Genomic DNA, 17,203 nt, shown 5'->3' with positions numbered 1-17,203 from the left:
TTGTTAAGTGATAGTGTGCTGGTGGCTTAGTCCATAGCAAGTTGTACTGCTAACTCAAAGGCCCTACAACTCCAGCAGTCCAAATCCACTTGTGACTCCGAGGAAAAGCACTGGGACAGTGTCTTTGTTATGATTTATAGCTTTGGAAACCTCATGGAAGGTCATTATGAATTGGAACAGACTCAATGGCAGTGAATTTTTTTGGTGATTTGAATCATGCCAAAATTTTATTGTGCATTTTCTTTTATGTAACACAAATACTCATTAAAGAATTTTTTTATTTGGATTATAAAGCAGTGTAGAACAGTAAGCTATTAAATAAGAGAGGAACTAGAAAAGTGATTCTCTTATCCATAGCTTATTGTTGATGGAATCTGGAAAAAAAAAAAACCCAACCTGAAAATCATGCTACTTTAACTGTTGTTATGAGCTGTCGAGTTGAAAACAACTCATAGTTGATAATCCAGGGGATTTTTCAGAGCCTGTAGATTGCATGGGAAGAAAATGCCCATATTTCTCCTGTCAAGAAGTTGGTGAGGGATTTGAACTATTTGCCTTTGGGTTGGTAGTGCAACTCCTTACCACAAAACAACCAATTATAGGCACAGTGTTGTAAAATTTAAAGCAGAACCTAGTTTATCTGAATCCCCTGAGAGAATTACAGTCCGCACCCTTGGGGAGGAAGGGAAGGCCTCTTCTGTAACTTCTTCAAGCTGAAGGAGGACAGAGAAACCCTGCTACTTAGAGGAGTGACATTATCTCCCTACTTAATCTAGCTATTTTACTTCCCATAGCGTTTCAGGTTATCACTTATTTGGAGCTAATTTCCCAAGGAGATTAAATAGGCATGATCAAGGACATTTAGCCTTCCACTCTTCACTGGAACAGGTGTGACCTGAGCTGTGGTGTTGTGAGCTGTACTCACCTTAAACCTTATACCATCCTGGGGTCGGTAGTTGCTGAACCATTGCCCATATGTTATGTTAATAGTAATTGAATTTGTTCAAGATGTTTCATGTTCAATAGACACACACATACAAAAAAGCTTTCCTGGGGAATCACTTTGCCATAATACACACAGAACTAAAGCAAGATTTTACAAGCAGAGATGATAGCGTCCTCACTAACATGATATCGTAACTAGTCTTTCAAACCAAGTTGAAGTACTTGAAGTGGCCTAGTCAAGTACTTTTACTGGGATTGAAAAACAACACATGCTTAAGTGGGTAGTAAGGATAAACTTGAACAGATATCATAAAATGAGTTCATTAACTCTATAGATACTTTCTTTGTCCTTGGGTTTTTTGGTGCATAAAGTTAAAAGTGAAGGAGTAGGATGGCTATACATGTTCTTTGCATATTTATTTTCACATCTTCTGATACGAGTCATTGTCATTTCAGGAAAGGGTGTTCTTGCAGGTCATTCATGCATATAAGGAAAACAAGTTTAAATACAGACTTGATCTTTTTAATTTACTCAGTTTTGAAAATTGAGTTATTTTACTATCACATTAATTTATTCCTATACACGTGCCTTTTAGGTTTTGAAATTAATATTTATAAATATCTCCTAGAAATTACTTGGATTTATGATTATAATGTATTTTTACAGTAATTCAACCAGATGATTATAAGCTTGTTAATATTTGAAATATTAATTTAGAAAATTGAACTCTGTTCTATATAAGTTAAAATTTGAGCATCAGATTTTTTTTATTATTATTATTTTTTGTGTGTCTGTACCGTCCACTCAGATCTGACTAGTACAGGAGGAGATTGCCCCTCCTTCTCTGGCAGAGCATCTGGTGGATTCGAACCACATATCTCCGGGATTGCAGTGCAGCTTCTTGCCACTAGGCCAGAGCATCACATTTTTTAAAAATTAGTATAATGCAAACTAAAGATTGACGTCAGATGTTTAGGTTTATAAATGTACTTTATCACTCTGCTTTTCTAATACTATAAAGATTCTAAGTCTTTGACATTCGTAGCCTGTAAATCAAGTAAGCATTTGATAGTTTTAAGAAATAACATTATACAAAAAAAAAAAGAGAAATAACATTATACAGTCATTAATGATTTTTTTTTGTGTGATTATTTTAGTTTGTAATAGTTGTTGTGGACAGTACAGACAGAGAAAGGATTTCTGTAACTAGAGAAGAACTCTATAAAATGTTAGCACATGAGGTAAGTAGTATTTTTATGTTACAGATGGGATATTTGTTCTAGCTACTTCTTAATAACTTTTGAAATAGATATTTTCCGATTATAATTTCTTTATTAACATTTCGTAAAATAGAGGTAAGTTTGGAAGCTTTAGATAGATTGTGGAATCAATTATGGCACTTTATTTCGGTTAACCTATATAAGTTTGGTCTAGAAGTTTTCCTGGGCAAAAGAATTCCTAATAAATCTTTCATTTTGCATTTTAGATAGATTTAGTTGTACAGAAGATCAACAAAGGACATGCAAATCTAACGTATTCATGTGTATAGCAAGTCTTACTCATTTATCACACTATTTTGTAACGTTATTCTTGTTTTGCTAATCCTGTCCCTCTGATTAAACAAAACTATATTACTAGTCATATCTTAGTCCTTGAAAAATATTAGTAATAGTATGATTTAAAAATGGAATTAATTTACTGTCATGTCAATGATAATAGACTATAAAATCATGTAAATGTTAATATAATGACAGTTATTTTCCATGCTGTTTTTTTCAACTTCTTTTTGAGACTATAAAAAATAATGCTTAAATATATAGTGTATGAATTAACTTTAATAAAGACTTGATAGGCTTTTGAAATTTTCTTTTAGAAATTTAATGTTTTTTATAACCTTTCTGTAAGTTTTAAGAGAGTCAGATAACTAAGCATATTTTTCTCCTTTATAGTTTGCTGTTATGTAACGTTCTTTTGTTTACACCAAAAGGTTTACAGAGACTTTGAAAAATGAGATGCAGATGCATTTCTCTCTTGGCTATGTGCTTTACTCTTTGAGTAGTGTGTTCAAATAGCCTTACTATTTGTGTGTGTGTGTGTGTGTGTGTGTGTGTGTGTATTACAGTTGTTTTTGTTGTTAGATGCTGTCAAGTCAAATATAACTCGGAGCAATCTTGTAAACAGCAGATCTGAACCGTGTCCTAGCCTATGCTATCCACGTCATCTGTGCAGTAGGAGATCCAAAGTTGTTGAAATTTTTACCATCTAGGGGCATTAACTTGATCAGGTTATCTTAACTTGGGCAGAACTTGACTTCATCAACTGACAGATAAGGAAACTTGAGACCCAGCATGGTTATGCAATGGTTTTTGAAAGCCATGATTTCAATTTAGGCATTCAGTCATTGTTGCTCTTTCCTGGGATAAAAAACAGAAAAGTAAGGCGTTGCTGGAAAGTGAAGAGAAACAATAGGGAGAGTATCTGAGAAGTGAGGAGCCTAAGGAAAATTTGGTAGAATTTTGGAGAAGAATAAATAAATCACAGAAACAGAAAAAAAGTAACTAAAAAGCAACTTTGAGTATGAGGAAACAGTAAACAAAACTTTGCCATCAATAATAATTCTTTATGTGTATTACAGTGTATAAGACTTCTATATAAAAGGTTTTCAAGTATTTCTCAAAGCTTCATAATACATCAGGTGAAAAATTTAAAAGTTGTTAATTTTCAGATAGTTGAGATAGACAAAATATGGTTTTATTCTGAATCACCCAACTTCTAGGAATTATATTTATAAATTAAGACTTAGGAAGTAAATTGAGAACTATAATTGGTATACAGAAGATAATTAACATGTCTTGCATGCTAATCTCCTTGACAAAACTGGAATGTATTTTATATCCTTATAGTGTGGTCTGTAGGGAGTTATGCTGTTAGTCCAAAGACTGCTTATCTTGGCGGCTTTATGGGAGAAAGATCAACCGTCTCATCCTTTGCAATATACAATATTGAAAACCAGTAGAGGGTCAACTATGAATTGGTTTCAACTCGGTGACAGTGAGATATAATGAGAATATAAAAAACAACCATTATGTCTCTATGTGTTGGAAACGCATGACACTTGACAGTAAAAATTTGAAGTTTTTCAAAACATCGGAATGTGTACACAGTTGTTCACCTTATATTTTGATCTCTTAAATTGAGCAACGTTAATATATCTGTTTTTTATTGTTTTCATGTTTGCTTTTGAGGTAATTTAACTTTTTAGAAATTAGATGTATAAGTAGTTGTAGATGGCTAAAATAGCTATTTGTTCTTTAATTTACAAATCCCAAATAAACAGTATCCAAGCCTTTGAGAGCTAGGGAACAACCTATGTTCAGTAGGATGAAGCTTTCTGGGTTTTTGTCTTTCTTAGAACCTTTAATAAATTACATCAGTTCTTGTAATTTATGATTTTCATTCAAGTGGCACCTCCACGTATTTTCAGCACTTACAACTAATGAACACAAATTTCTTACCAATAAAACATGAAAAACTTTTTCACCGTGTGCCAAGTTTTGTTATGTTTTTTTTTTTAAATTATTTTTTATTTTTTTGTGTGTGTCATCAAATCGGGTCTGACTGAACAGGAGTCGATTGTGCCTCCTTCTCCAGCAAGCATCTGGTGGATTCGAACCGCTCACTCCTGGGATTGCAGTGCAGCTTCTTGCTACTAGGCCACACCTTGTGCCAAGTATTTTTGAGGTCAAATGCTTGTTCTTTTAAGCATTAGCAAACCTGACCTATATAAAGGACTTAACATACTGTCAAGAGATACTGAAACCCGGAAGAAAGTAATTAAATCCAATGGAAAGTTCATCTGCTGAGTGACTAGGCCACATATCAACAGTTGATAATTATACCGTTTTCCATTTAGGATAAGAGAAAAATACTTGTATCCTTGGTAATGAATTAAGTGCTAATTACGGCCACAGAAACTTTCTGGTGTAGTGGTTATAGCACATTATTCCTAACTAGAAAACTGACAGTTGAACCTACTAATTACGGTGCTGGAGGAAGATGTGACAGTCTGTTTCTGTAAAGGTGATGTACATTCTGTGTCTGTGTACTTTATACTAGAGGGTTATTATGAGTGAATGTTACACTCCATGATTTGGGTTGTTTAGTTACAATCCATCCCTTCAGATTTTTTCCATTTACACAGATAGTCAAAAGTAATTGAACATAAAATTATAAAACTTAACATCCTAGAAGTATCCCTTTCTGACTTTAAAAGTATTCAGTTAGTGGGATATGTTGTTAAGTGCATCATCAGGATCTAGCATCCTGCAGAGGGCGCTGTAATGGAAAAACCACTCTAGAAAGTTACAGAAAACACTTGTACAACCTGTTTTATCAAATAAGAAATTTAGTGTTTATCTTTCTCCTTTTTCAACTGTAAAAGATACTAAACTTTATTTTTTTTTGAACAAACTTAAGTTGACAGAAAAATTTAACATAGTACAGAATTCCCATATCCTCATCGCCTTGTATACTGTTGAGTTTGTTTGATAATTTTGTTACAGTTGATGGACCAACTTAATATATCATTAACCAGATTAATAGTTTACAAAGACAGAATTAGGATTAACACCGTGTATTCCATAGTTTTGTGGGGTTTGGCAAATATATACTGCCACATGTTTACCTTTATAGTGTAATAGAGTAGTTACACTTCCCTAAAGGTCCCTTGTTCTCCCTAGTCATCCCTCCTTGCAACCTTACTTTCTCAGTTTTTCCTTTTCTAGGTTGTTACAGACTTAGAATGAAATAGGATATAATTTCTCTAAAAGGAACCCTCCTACCCTAGTGCATTTCATGTTTGGCTGCCAGCCAGAAGGTTGGCAGTTTGAATCCACCACCCATTCTGAGGAATAAGGATGGTTAAGCCCTCTTGTACAGATTAATAAATTGCCTTGGAAACCCAACATAGGGTTACTACTGTGAATCAGAATTCAGTTGCAGCAGTGGGTTTTGTTTTTAAGTGTGGGTATGAATGTATCACAATCATGTCAATGTATGCCTTCACCTATTTAAGGACATCATGATTACTTCCAGTTTTGTGCAGTTATGTGTAAAGCAGCTATAAACATTTGTGTGCAAGTTTTGTGTGGACATAAGTTTTCAGCTCATTTGGACAATACCTGGGAACAAAGTTGCTGCCCATTATAATAAGATTGTAAAAAACTGCCAACTTGTTTTGCAAAGTGCTTATTCCATTTTGCACTGAGTCCAGTTATGAATGAGAGTTCTTGTTACTCTGTGTTGTTGTTGTTGTTGGTTTTATCCGAGTTTCTGATTTTTACTATTTCAGTAGGTATGTGGTGATATTTAATTTGCAGTTCCCTAATGACATGATAGGCTCAAACATTATCCGTTATCATGAGGATGGCACAGATCAGCAGTGTTTTATTGTGTTGTGCACAAAGTTGGCAAGAGTTGTTATAGGCTTGCTGGCAACTCCACAATGGTATAGAAAATTGAGGATCTTTTAATATATGTATTTGCCATTTGTATGTCTGGTGAGATGTTCCAATCTTTTTAATTTAACTACTGTTTCATTATTATTGTGTTTTATGTGTTTTCTGTTTGGATACAAGTTCTTTTCGGTTTCTTAACATTTTCCAGAGATAACTATAGAGAGCATTGTTAATTTTAATAAAGCTTATTAAATAATCTGTTGCTTAAAATTTGGTTTTTTGTGGCGTGGTGTTTTCCTTTCTTTCTTTTATTATACTTTGAGTGTTACATCTAAACTTACTGTCAAACCCATGATCACCCAAATATTTTGTATGCTGTCCTCTAACCATTTTAAAGTTTTGTTTACATTTAGGTAACTAATTAAATAATTGATAATTCATTTTTGTAAACTGCTGTTAACTGTGAGAGTCTAGATTTGAAGGATGGGGAATGTGGGTGTCCCATTATTCTAGCACTGTTAAAAAGCATAGATCAATAGACTTTTTTTGTATGGGTTTACTTTTGTGTCCTCTGCTTACTCTACTTATCACATTGCCGCAAATGACGGTAATACATTGAAGGAAAAATGTGTTTCTAAGCATGGTCGTCAATTAAAAGTGTACAGCAACGTGTTTTATTATTCTTTATTCCTTGTCTTTCTTTTTTTTAATAATTTTATGTTATTACTTTATTCATTCATTAGATAAACACTGATGACACGTTATCTGCTATACCACAGAAATGTATGTGTGTGCTTTACATTCTTTATTTTTTTTCCCCATTCATTCATTGTTGCACTTTTCTCCCCTCTGAACCCTACCCCCTAGTTCACTACCCTCTTGGAAAAGTAAAAGAAAAATTCTTTCATTGTTTTACAAACTCTCCCCCAGGTCCACTCCACTGTGCAGCCTTTGCTTTGGACTCCTGTCATGACAAAAATACCTAATCACGTATCCCTTTTAAACAGTTTTCTCCCTCATCTATTTCAATGCAGTATACATTATTTACCCCATCTTTCTCAGTCTACCCCCCAACTCCGATGTCAGTCATGTTTTACAACAGTGGCACCATGCAGTATTTGTTCTTTTGTAACAGAGATACTTCACTTGGCATAATTGACTATTTTTGTGTTAATATTTATTCTTTAGTCAGTACTACGTTGAATTGATTACTGTATCTCAATAGCATGCTTTAAAATCATGTAGGATCAGTACTCCAACTTTGTTCTTCAGTATTGTGTTGACTTTTCTGGGTCCTTCTCCATGCTCACCCTCTTCCCCCATACACACCCTGCACCCACTCTCTCTGTGAACTTTTAAGTATATAATTTTCTTATTGACTATGAAGTAATTTATTGAGATTTTGGTAGCATTCTCTAGGTTTGTAGATTCTCTAGGTTTATTTAGGAAAAACTAACATCTCAATAGTTTTTCCTATCTATGAACATAAAATATCTGCCTTGGATTCCTCCGGCCCCTTGTTGAAAGTTTGTATATTTCTGCATACAGATTTTGTCATGTTTTATTAAATCTTTGTTTTTATTGCTGATATAAAGGAAAGTAAGTGACTTGTATCTCTTGACCTTGTTATAACCCCTTATTTGCATTGTTAATCAGTTTTTTAGACTATGTCATCTACAAGCTAGTTTATTCCTCACATGCTGTGTATTTTTCACCTTTTTAGGACTTACTGTTGAATAGGAGTGGTAACAGAAAACAGCATCTCTTGGTTTTTATCTTGACGTGAAACCATCTATTTTCTTACCATTAAGTATGATATCAGCTATGCATATTTTGTAGGTGTATTTTATTAGGTTTTGTTCTTGGGTTAATAAAGTATCAGTCATATGCTTTTAATTAATAAAGTGATAAATAACAACATGTGGCTGTTCTTTAGTCTGTTTATGCAATATTATGTGCCATTTAATAGACTGACTTCTAGAGATCCTGTGATCGAGGGATCTGAACCTGACCTCTATCTTGTGACATTCTTATCTATGATGTACACAAGCCCATTATTACAGTCACTGTGCCAGTCCATTGTTGAGTGTCTTCCTCTCTTTTACTGACCTCCACCTTTTCCAGCATGAGGACTTTCTAAGGACTGGCCCCTCCTTACAGCATGCACAAAGTATGTGAGGTGAAGTTTTGCCATCTTTGCACTTTCTCCAAGACATTTTTGTTTTTTTGACAGTCCATGGAATATTCATACTCTTCTCCAGTACCACAACTCAAGAGCATCGATTCTTCTTTCATCCTTCTTCATTGTACAGCTTTCAGATGGCATATCAATTGAAAAGACCATGGCTTGATACAGGTACAGTTTAGTCTTTAAACTGGCATCCTTGCTCTTAGCACTTTGGAGAGGTCCTTGGCATTAGATGCTCCCAGTAAAAGAAGTCTTTTTTGATTTCTTGGTTTCTGCTATCAAAGGTGTTGATTGTGAATCCAAGCAAAATTAAACCATTACGTTTAATCTTTTTTCCATCTATCTTGGTGTTGCCTTTGGACCTAGTGGTGAGTGGTTTTATTTTCTTGATGTTGTGGTGTAATTCATATTGAAGGCTATATAGTCTTTGATTTTCTGCAGCAGTATTTTAAGTCCTTTCAGCAAAGTTGTGCCATCTGCATAATGTGGATTGTTGATGAGCCACCTTCAGATCTTGATGCCACATTCTTCTTGATCAAGTCCAGCTTCTCAAATGATTTGCTCCGTGCTTAGATTGAATAAGAATGGAGAAAGAATACAGCCCTGACACATATTTTTCTTGATTTTAAACCCTGCAGTACTGTCTTGGTCTATGTTAGGTTTTTGTATGCACACAGTTAAATGTTTGGTGATTCCTATTCTCCTCATGTTAAGCATATTTGTTGTGATCCACATAGCTAGATGCCTTTGCATAGTCAACAAAACACAAACATCCTCTGGTATTCTCTGCTTTGAGCCAGGATCCATCGGACATTAGCAGTGATATTTCTGGTCTCTTCTAAATTGAGCTTGAATTTCTGACAATTCTCAGTTAAAGTACTGTTGTAGCTATTTTTTTAATAATCTTTACAAGATTTTACTTGCAAGTAATACTAATGATTGTTATTGTTGTTAACAACCTATTATGGAAGTGGATGCGACTCCTCCTTCCAAGCTTGTTTTAATCGGGACGCTTCACCCCTCTCTGTCTACATTGGGTAGACATTCATTAACGCATTTGACACATCAGTGTCAACGGTGTTCAGCCTCACAGCAACCAAAAGTGAACGTGGTGTGGCAACTTGTACACCAGGTTGGTAATTTCTATATTCTGTTGGATTACCTCTTTTGCAAGGGGGTACAAATATTTCTCCAGGTAGCCAGGTGGCCATCGTCTAAATTTCATCTCGATTTCTTAGCACAGCCTGGTTAGCACATCTAGAGCTATATCTATTTCTATTTTATATGACTAGATCACTTGGTATTCCATCAGTTCCTAGGCCCTTACTTTTTACCAATGCTATCTGCAGCTTGAACTTTTTCCTTTATTATTATTAGTTCTTGATCTTATGCTACTTCTTGAAATGGTTCCATATCAGCCAGGTTTTTTTGGTACATTGACCATGTATTCCTTTCATCATTTGATGCTTCCTGCATCATTCAAGATTTTGCCCATAGCATCCGTTCGTATTGGAATTCAAACCCTGAATTTGTTCTTCAGTTCTCTCTGCTTGAGAATTGGCGGGTTAGCTCTTACCTTTTAATTTTCAGACGCCACCTCTTTGCACATTTCATTGTAATCCTTTATTTGTCTTCTCAGGCTGCCCTTTAAATCTGTGTTATGGAATCAGTTGGTAACAGGGTTCTATCGCTGAGTCTTGGCCAAAATCAAGGCTCAGGACCTTCATGGCAAGAAAGAGGAGCTGTTGAAACAGCTGGATGACCTGAAGGTGGAGCTTTCCCAGCTGAATGTCACCAGAGTGACCAGTGGTGTGACTTCCAAGCTTTCCAAAATCTGAATTGTCCAGAAATCCATTGCCTGTGTTTTCACTGTTACCAACCGGACTAAGCAGGAGAACCTCAGAAGGTACTGTACGGGCAAGAAGTACAAACCTCTGGATCTATGTGCCATGCACCAAAGGCTCAGCTGCTTGAGGAGAAGCTAAAGACCAAGAGGGAGCAGCAAAGAGAGTACCTGTACCCACTGAGGAAATATGCAGTCAATGCCTGAACATCTTACATTAACTAAAACACAAAACTTAAAAAAAAAAATTCCCAAACATTTCCGTTTAACTTTTTTTTTTTTACACCATAGGCCTTATATATTTATTGAAAATGTGGGTGCATAAAAACCAAGTGTGTTCCATGGGTAGTGATCAGATTGTAACATAATCTTAACCCAATATGGCCAGTCAACTTGACATAATGTGGTGCTAATGAATGAAGGATCATTATGTGCGCTGCCATCATGTGTGTGACTCCTTAAAGACTCAGCTTCGTTCTGCAATGTCTTCTTTTGGATTTGTACCTGATTTTATTGCCAGTTTTCATTCTAATCCACTGAGGAATGGGCCAGTTCTGCTTTTGTTTCTTGGCCAGGAATCTCTTGATCCTGAAAGTCTTGTAACAAGACAAAATGGAGCCACACGAAAAACTATGGCATTGGAAATCTGTTCAACACTTATGTCGCCATTTCTTCCTTTTCTTTTGGCTTTTTGACATTCTGGTGTAATTCTCAGAGTCTCTTCTAACATCTGTTTTGGTTTTTTTTTCTTTGTAATGTATGACCTTTTGGTGTCATACTATAGCTCATCTCCTCTTTGTTCATTTGTGTTCAGTTCCTCAAACCTACTCTCGACATGGTTTTTAAATTCAAGCGCTTCTTGTCTTGTTTTCATTTTCTTCAGTTTCAGTTTGAATTTGTAAATGGCATAATTGATGATCTGTTCCTTAGCACCTGACTGACTTTTGACTGCTGAGTGTTGAGCTTCTCTAATGATTCTTTCCACAAATGGTAGTCAGTCTGATTACAATGTAATTCATCAGGTGAGGTCTGTGGGTATAATCATTTGTGGTTTTTTTTAAATAAGGTATTTGCAATGAATAAATCATTGCATAATCAAGTCATTCAGGCTCTTGGTTCATTTCTGCCACCAAGCCTGTAATTTCCAACCACCAGCCCTCCATTATTTCCTAGTTTTGCATTCCAGTCACCTGTTGTTATTATTGATTCTTAATTGCATGTTCGATTGATTTCCAACTGCAGAAGTTGGTGGAAATCCTCATACGCTTTGCACAAAGTTGTCATTTTGGGGTTTGCATACAATTGAAAGGATTCTCTTTAGGGAAATAAGTGAGCTAATATTTTTTGAACTGTCACCATAAGCTAGGCACATAGCTCATTCACTCACACCACATCAGTAGGAGTTAAGTTGATCCAGCATTTTGCAGATGTAGTGACAGCAGCTCTAATGGGAGCATCTCATGATGGCTCTGTTAATTGAGATTAATGTCCTTGTATGATGAACTTAGTCTTTGAATCTTAGTTTACTCATCGGTAAAATGAGACTACTTTGAGCTATCTTAGTGTTACAGGAGTTATGGGAAGTAAATTAGTGTGGTGGACAGCTTGCTCAGATTAGAGAGTAAATACTAGTTTAGAGGATTCAGAAAAATTATGAAGAACTTTTATATATGTTATTATGTACTGCAAGAAAGTGGGTTTTCAGAGACAGTAAATTACATGGGAGGAGATTGCCCATCTTCTGCGGAGCATCTGGTGGGTTTGAACTGTGTACCTTTTGTATTGGCATGGCAGTGCAATTCTTTGCCAGTAAGCTACCGGAGCTGTTTATATATATAGAAGGATTATAAATACTAGTTAAGAGATTCAGAATTTATACAGTGAAGGATATATATAAAAACTCTAGGTATGGTTATAATTACTAGTTAAGAGATTTTAAAAGATAATAAAGAATTTGCCTCAAGGTCACAGTGTAGAAGTGATAAAATTTTATTACCTGGCCAGGGAAATCTGATTTATTTATTTTTTTTTTACATTTTTATTATTTTAGTGTGTGTGTATGTGTACCATCAAATTGGGTCTGACTGGTACAGGAGGAGATTGTCTCTCCTTCTCCAGCAGAGCATCTGGTGGATTTGAACTTTTCACCTCTGGGATTGCAGTGCAGCTTCTTGCCACTAGGCCACCAAAGCTCACCGAGAAATCTGATTTATTTAATGCTGATCCTAGAAAAGACATCTAAAAGAACAAACTAATATATCCTGGAGAGGGTGCAGCTGGAGTGCTCTTTGGAGGCCAGAATGAGGAGGCATCACCTCACTTACTTTGGGCATGTTGCTAAGAGGAGCTGCTCCTTTTAGAGGGACATGATGTTTGAAAAGGTGGAGGGTCAGCAAAGGACAGGAAGATTCTCGACCAGGTGAACTGACACGGTGACTGCTGCAAGGGGCTGTAGTGTGAGAGGAAGTGTGAAGATGGCACAGGATAGGACAGAATTCAGATCTTTTGTTCATAGGGTCACTGTGAGTTGTACTTAACTCAATGGCACTTAACAGCAACAAAAAGAAGACCCCATTTCTGCATACTCAAATCTAAGATATTTGAAAATTTCTTGAAAAAGATGGGGTGGGTAGTAGGTCTCAGAATGAATATAACCGGTTTAGTACGATCTCGGTTTAGAAATAAGCCCATAACATTTTTATTCATTTAAAAACTTGTGGAGTTAAGTTTTACGATTACCTGCAAATAGGTATGAGGTATTTTTAAGTCAAGTAGTTCAGAAATTTTGTTCAGAAAGATTATGAAAAATATTCTGTTAACTAAGGTGGAGAATTGAACTGACATTTACAATTTTGTTTGCTTTGATAGGACCTAAGGAAAGCTGGACTGCTGATTTTTGCTAATAAACAAGATGTTAAAGAGTGCATGACTGTAGCAGAAATCTCCCAGTTTTTAAAACTCACGTCTATTAAAGATCATCAGTGGCATATCCAGGCCTGCTGTGCTCTTACTGGCGAAGGGTAAGCATTCTTCTTTTAGATGCCATGTAGTTAGTTTAAAAACAAATATTTCTTTCTAAATAAATTTTAAAGCCTGCCACATACAAAGAATTCTAAGAAAGAAACATAACCCCTATCTACCATCAGAGCTTTTAGTATAGTTCTACAAAATATAAAACATGGACATAATACACAGAAAACATCCATGAATTAACGGGGGGGGGGGTACACACACAGAGTGAAATAGAATTACAGTTGACATCTGGAGATAGTAACAGGAAACACTTCTTCAGAAGATTGTATAACTTACACTGTGAAGGCCTTTGAGTGGAGAATGAGAAGTATTTAAATCTACAGTAGAAATTCCAGTTATAGTTGAAAATTAACAGAGATTCGCTCTAATAAGGTATTGAAAGGTGAAAGGCTTTCAAAAAGAAAATAGCGGTCATCTTTAAATGTAAGATCAAGGACTAATAGGATAGAATACTATTGAATTTGACCATAAGTTGGTAAATTCAGTCAGTCAGATTAGAAGCAAATTTTGTGTGTTGGGAAAGTGGACATCGTTACACACAGTTTAAAGAGGAGTAACTTTTGGAAACTAATTTTGGCTAGAAGGGAAACAAAGTGAGAAATAATATGGAGGAGATTGAAATAAGTTAAAAGGTAGAGAAAGCTGAGTAAATTGAGGCAGTTCTTTTTTTAAAAATCGAGAAAATGAGAACTGAGATACAAATGGAAATTTGTACACCAATGTTCATAGCATTGTTATTAACCATTGCCAGAACGTGGAAACAGCCCAATGTCCAACCACAACTGAATGCATTAAGAAATTGTGGTACATTCACACAATGGAATATTATACAACACTCGGGAACAGTGATTTCAAAAATTACTTATTAACTTGAGAGGGACTAGAGAGCATTCATTATATGCTGAGTGAACTCAGTCTCATAAGAACAAATATTGCATAAGGCCATTATTGTAGAAATGGAAAGATAAGTAGTTAAATGTATATGAGGATCCAACAGGGAAACAGAGGTGGGAAGCAGAAGGGTGAGGATGGGAATGGGGGAAATCATAGGTTTGCACAATTTGGTGGGTGGAGGCAGGAGGCGTAAAAATGGAAAAGATCCAGCAGGGATCTTGAAAGACAGCATAATGGTGAGCATAATTCAGTGGTGATTCATTTTACAAAACATAACAAATGGGAATGATTGTATGTAACAATGTGAATGAAACTGAAGCACAGTGTGTATCCAAACTTGTAAGGAAACCAATAAAAAAATTTTTTTAAACCCCAAAATTGGCTGTATATGCATTTAGAAACACTGAGAAAAAAATTAACTAAAAGCTGAATTATTCTAAATGTTGTTACATGCTGTCAAATCACCTGTCACTCAAAGTGACCCTAAATATAACAGCTCTGAAGCCTGAATAATCCTCAGCAGGATTTTGCTTTTGTGTGATGTTAGTGGTATTGGTCGATAATTTCCACACTGTCAGGTCACCTTTTTATTTTGGAATGGGAATAAATATGGATCTCTACCAGACACTTGGCAGGTAGTTGTCCTCCAGATTTCTCCGCCATTGTAGCATCTGTTGAAATATGGCATTTGGTATACCATCAATTCCTGGGACCCTATATTTTGCCAAGTCCTTCAGAACAGCCTGAACTTCCCCCTTCACCATTGCCTCTGGATCACATCCCATTTTTGAAACTTCTTTGACAGCCAGTTCTAAATAGAGGTTCAAATTTAGTTTGGTGTACTTTTCAGTTAGGAAAGATTGGAAGTTTATCATCTTGAGTCTGACCAGTAGATCTGAATTCTTAGTTTTAGAGATCTGAATTCTTCCTCTGCATTTTGGTTTAGTGGATTGTAGATCACAAACTTTGTAATTAGAGCAAATTTTGACTCACTTGTACTAATTGTTAGGGAGCTCTGCTGGAATAGGAAATTCCATAGAGAATTGTGCTGCTAACCCAAAGGCAGTGTCTTTGCTGTTAAGATGCAGCAGCAGTTCCTCAGATGAAGAAAGATGAACCATTTCCTGTGCGATGCACTTGGAGGATCAGATGTGTGGGTCATCTCTAACTTCATTGCAGTGTTTGATAGTTTCTAAGCCTGAATTTCCTCTGTAATATGGGAATGCTTTCAATCTCAGTGCCATGACGGTTCATTGATTACCATACGTAGAATTCTTTGGTATATTTTCCAGCTTTGCTGGTGAAATGTAAAAGACATTTATACTTAATTTCCCTGGTTGTGTGTGTGTTTGCATTTTACAGCATCAGAATCATGCTTACACGAAATTCTGAAATTTTTTATTTTTTTAACAGTGTAACAGTTTTAACAGCTCTAAGAAGCTCAATTTAGATTCTGGTTAGTGCTGTATATAAATACTTCATTTTGTTCTCTTGAAATAGCTACAACACTTTGTTTACTAAACATTTTGTTTTTTTTTTTTACCTCAGTGAGCATCCCTTTTGTATTTTAAATTATAATCAGTTAACTTATTGTATAGTGATAACTGGCTATTATTAGTATGAGGTATTTTATTTCCTTCTATTTTTTATGTATAGATGTAACGTGCATGTTATATGTATACCATATTTTAACAACTCTACAGTATATTGAGTTTGCTATCTTGTCTTTATTCTTTTTTTTTGTTTTTTTCCAGTTTTTATTGTATTTTTATGTGTACCGTCAAATCAGATCTGACCAGTACAGGAGGAGATTGCCCCCTCCTTCTCTAGCAGAGCATCTGGTGGATTTGAACCGTGTACCTCTGGGATTGCAGTGCAGTGTCTTGCCACTAGGCCACCAGGGCTCCCTTATTCTTAATTTCTATCATAAAAGTCTTGAAAAAATTTTTAATAGTTTATCTTAAGAATTTTTGTAATTTAACGTCTTCTCCCCTTCTGGACATTTTTCTGTTTTATAGACATTTAAATATTTTCTTCATGATATCAGTACTCCCCTTTATTAAGTTTGTAGGGGATATTTTAATAAATATTCTGTGTATTTAATAAATACACATCTGTGTACATTCGTGATTTTTTTTTATTAGAATACATTTTCAAAAGTGGAAAAATTTTGTATTTCCAAGTTGCTTTAGTGTCACTCACTATATAATTACTGACCTCCTTTTATATGGCAGGAAGTATATTAGGCACCAGAGACATAGCAGAGAACCAGACACACTAGTGGTGTGGGTATGCATGAGAATGATACATGATTTCACAAAAACAGCATAAACATTGAACTTGACTAATTTCTAAATTTTTTTTAATGTTTAAGTAAGTGTAACACTAGATCCTTTTTTAATTTGCTTTTCGCACATTTTCAATAAGAAGTCATAGGAGTATAGATGGTTGTCTGCTGAAAAGATTGCAGTCCTGAAAACCCTATGAGACAGTATTACTTAAGATCACTGTGAGGCTGAATTAACTTGGGCTTAGGTTTGAGGTTTGTTATGTTTTCTTTTTACCTCATTTTTGCTTGTGTAGTTTTGCTTTTTCCATTCAGAATTTAATTGAAGGATTTTTTTTTTTAATTATTGTTTTTATAGATTGTGCCAAGGACTTGAGTGGATGATGTCACGACTTAAGATTAGATGATTTCTACTGACCTCTTCTCATAGACTTTGTATAAATGGAGTGCTGGACTTTACCAGAAAGCTGCAAAAATTAATGGTTTAGATATATTTATAATAAACTGATTTAAACTTTTTCTATAAGAAGAAAAATTAAGACCACTTATTTGAAAA

The 17,203-nt window shown here is 35.2% G+C and overlaps 1 protein-coding gene across 1 annotated transcript in view; it reads left to right on the top strand.

Moving 5' to 3' along the window:
- The window catches only part of ARL5A (ADP-ribosylation factor-like 5A), a 25,814-nt gene extending 8,611 nt beyond the window's left edge, over positions 1-17,203 (top strand). Inside the window, exons 4-6 of the mRNA XM_006880769.1 lie at positions 2,104-2,187; positions 13,302-13,453; positions 17,006-17,203. Coding sequence (XP_006880831.1) covers positions 2,104-2,187; positions 13,302-13,453; positions 17,006-17,054 — 285 coding nt within the window. The 3' untranslated portion in view covers positions 17,055-17,203. The remainder of the gene's footprint in view (positions 1-2,103; positions 2,188-13,301; positions 13,454-17,005) is intronic.

The sequence above is a fragment of the Elephantulus edwardii genome, unplaced genomic scaffold, assembly GCF_000299155.1.
Source record: "Elephantulus edwardii isolate Elephantulus edwardi_28Jun2011 unplaced genomic scaffold, EleEdw1.0 scaffold00010, whole genome shotgun sequence".
NCBI classification, from domain to species: Eukaryota; Metazoa; Chordata; class Mammalia; order Macroscelidea; family Macroscelididae; genus Elephantulus; species Elephantulus edwardii.
The sequence above is the reverse complement of the archived record's forward strand: the minus strand, read 5'-3'. Positions and strand labels throughout refer to the sequence as shown.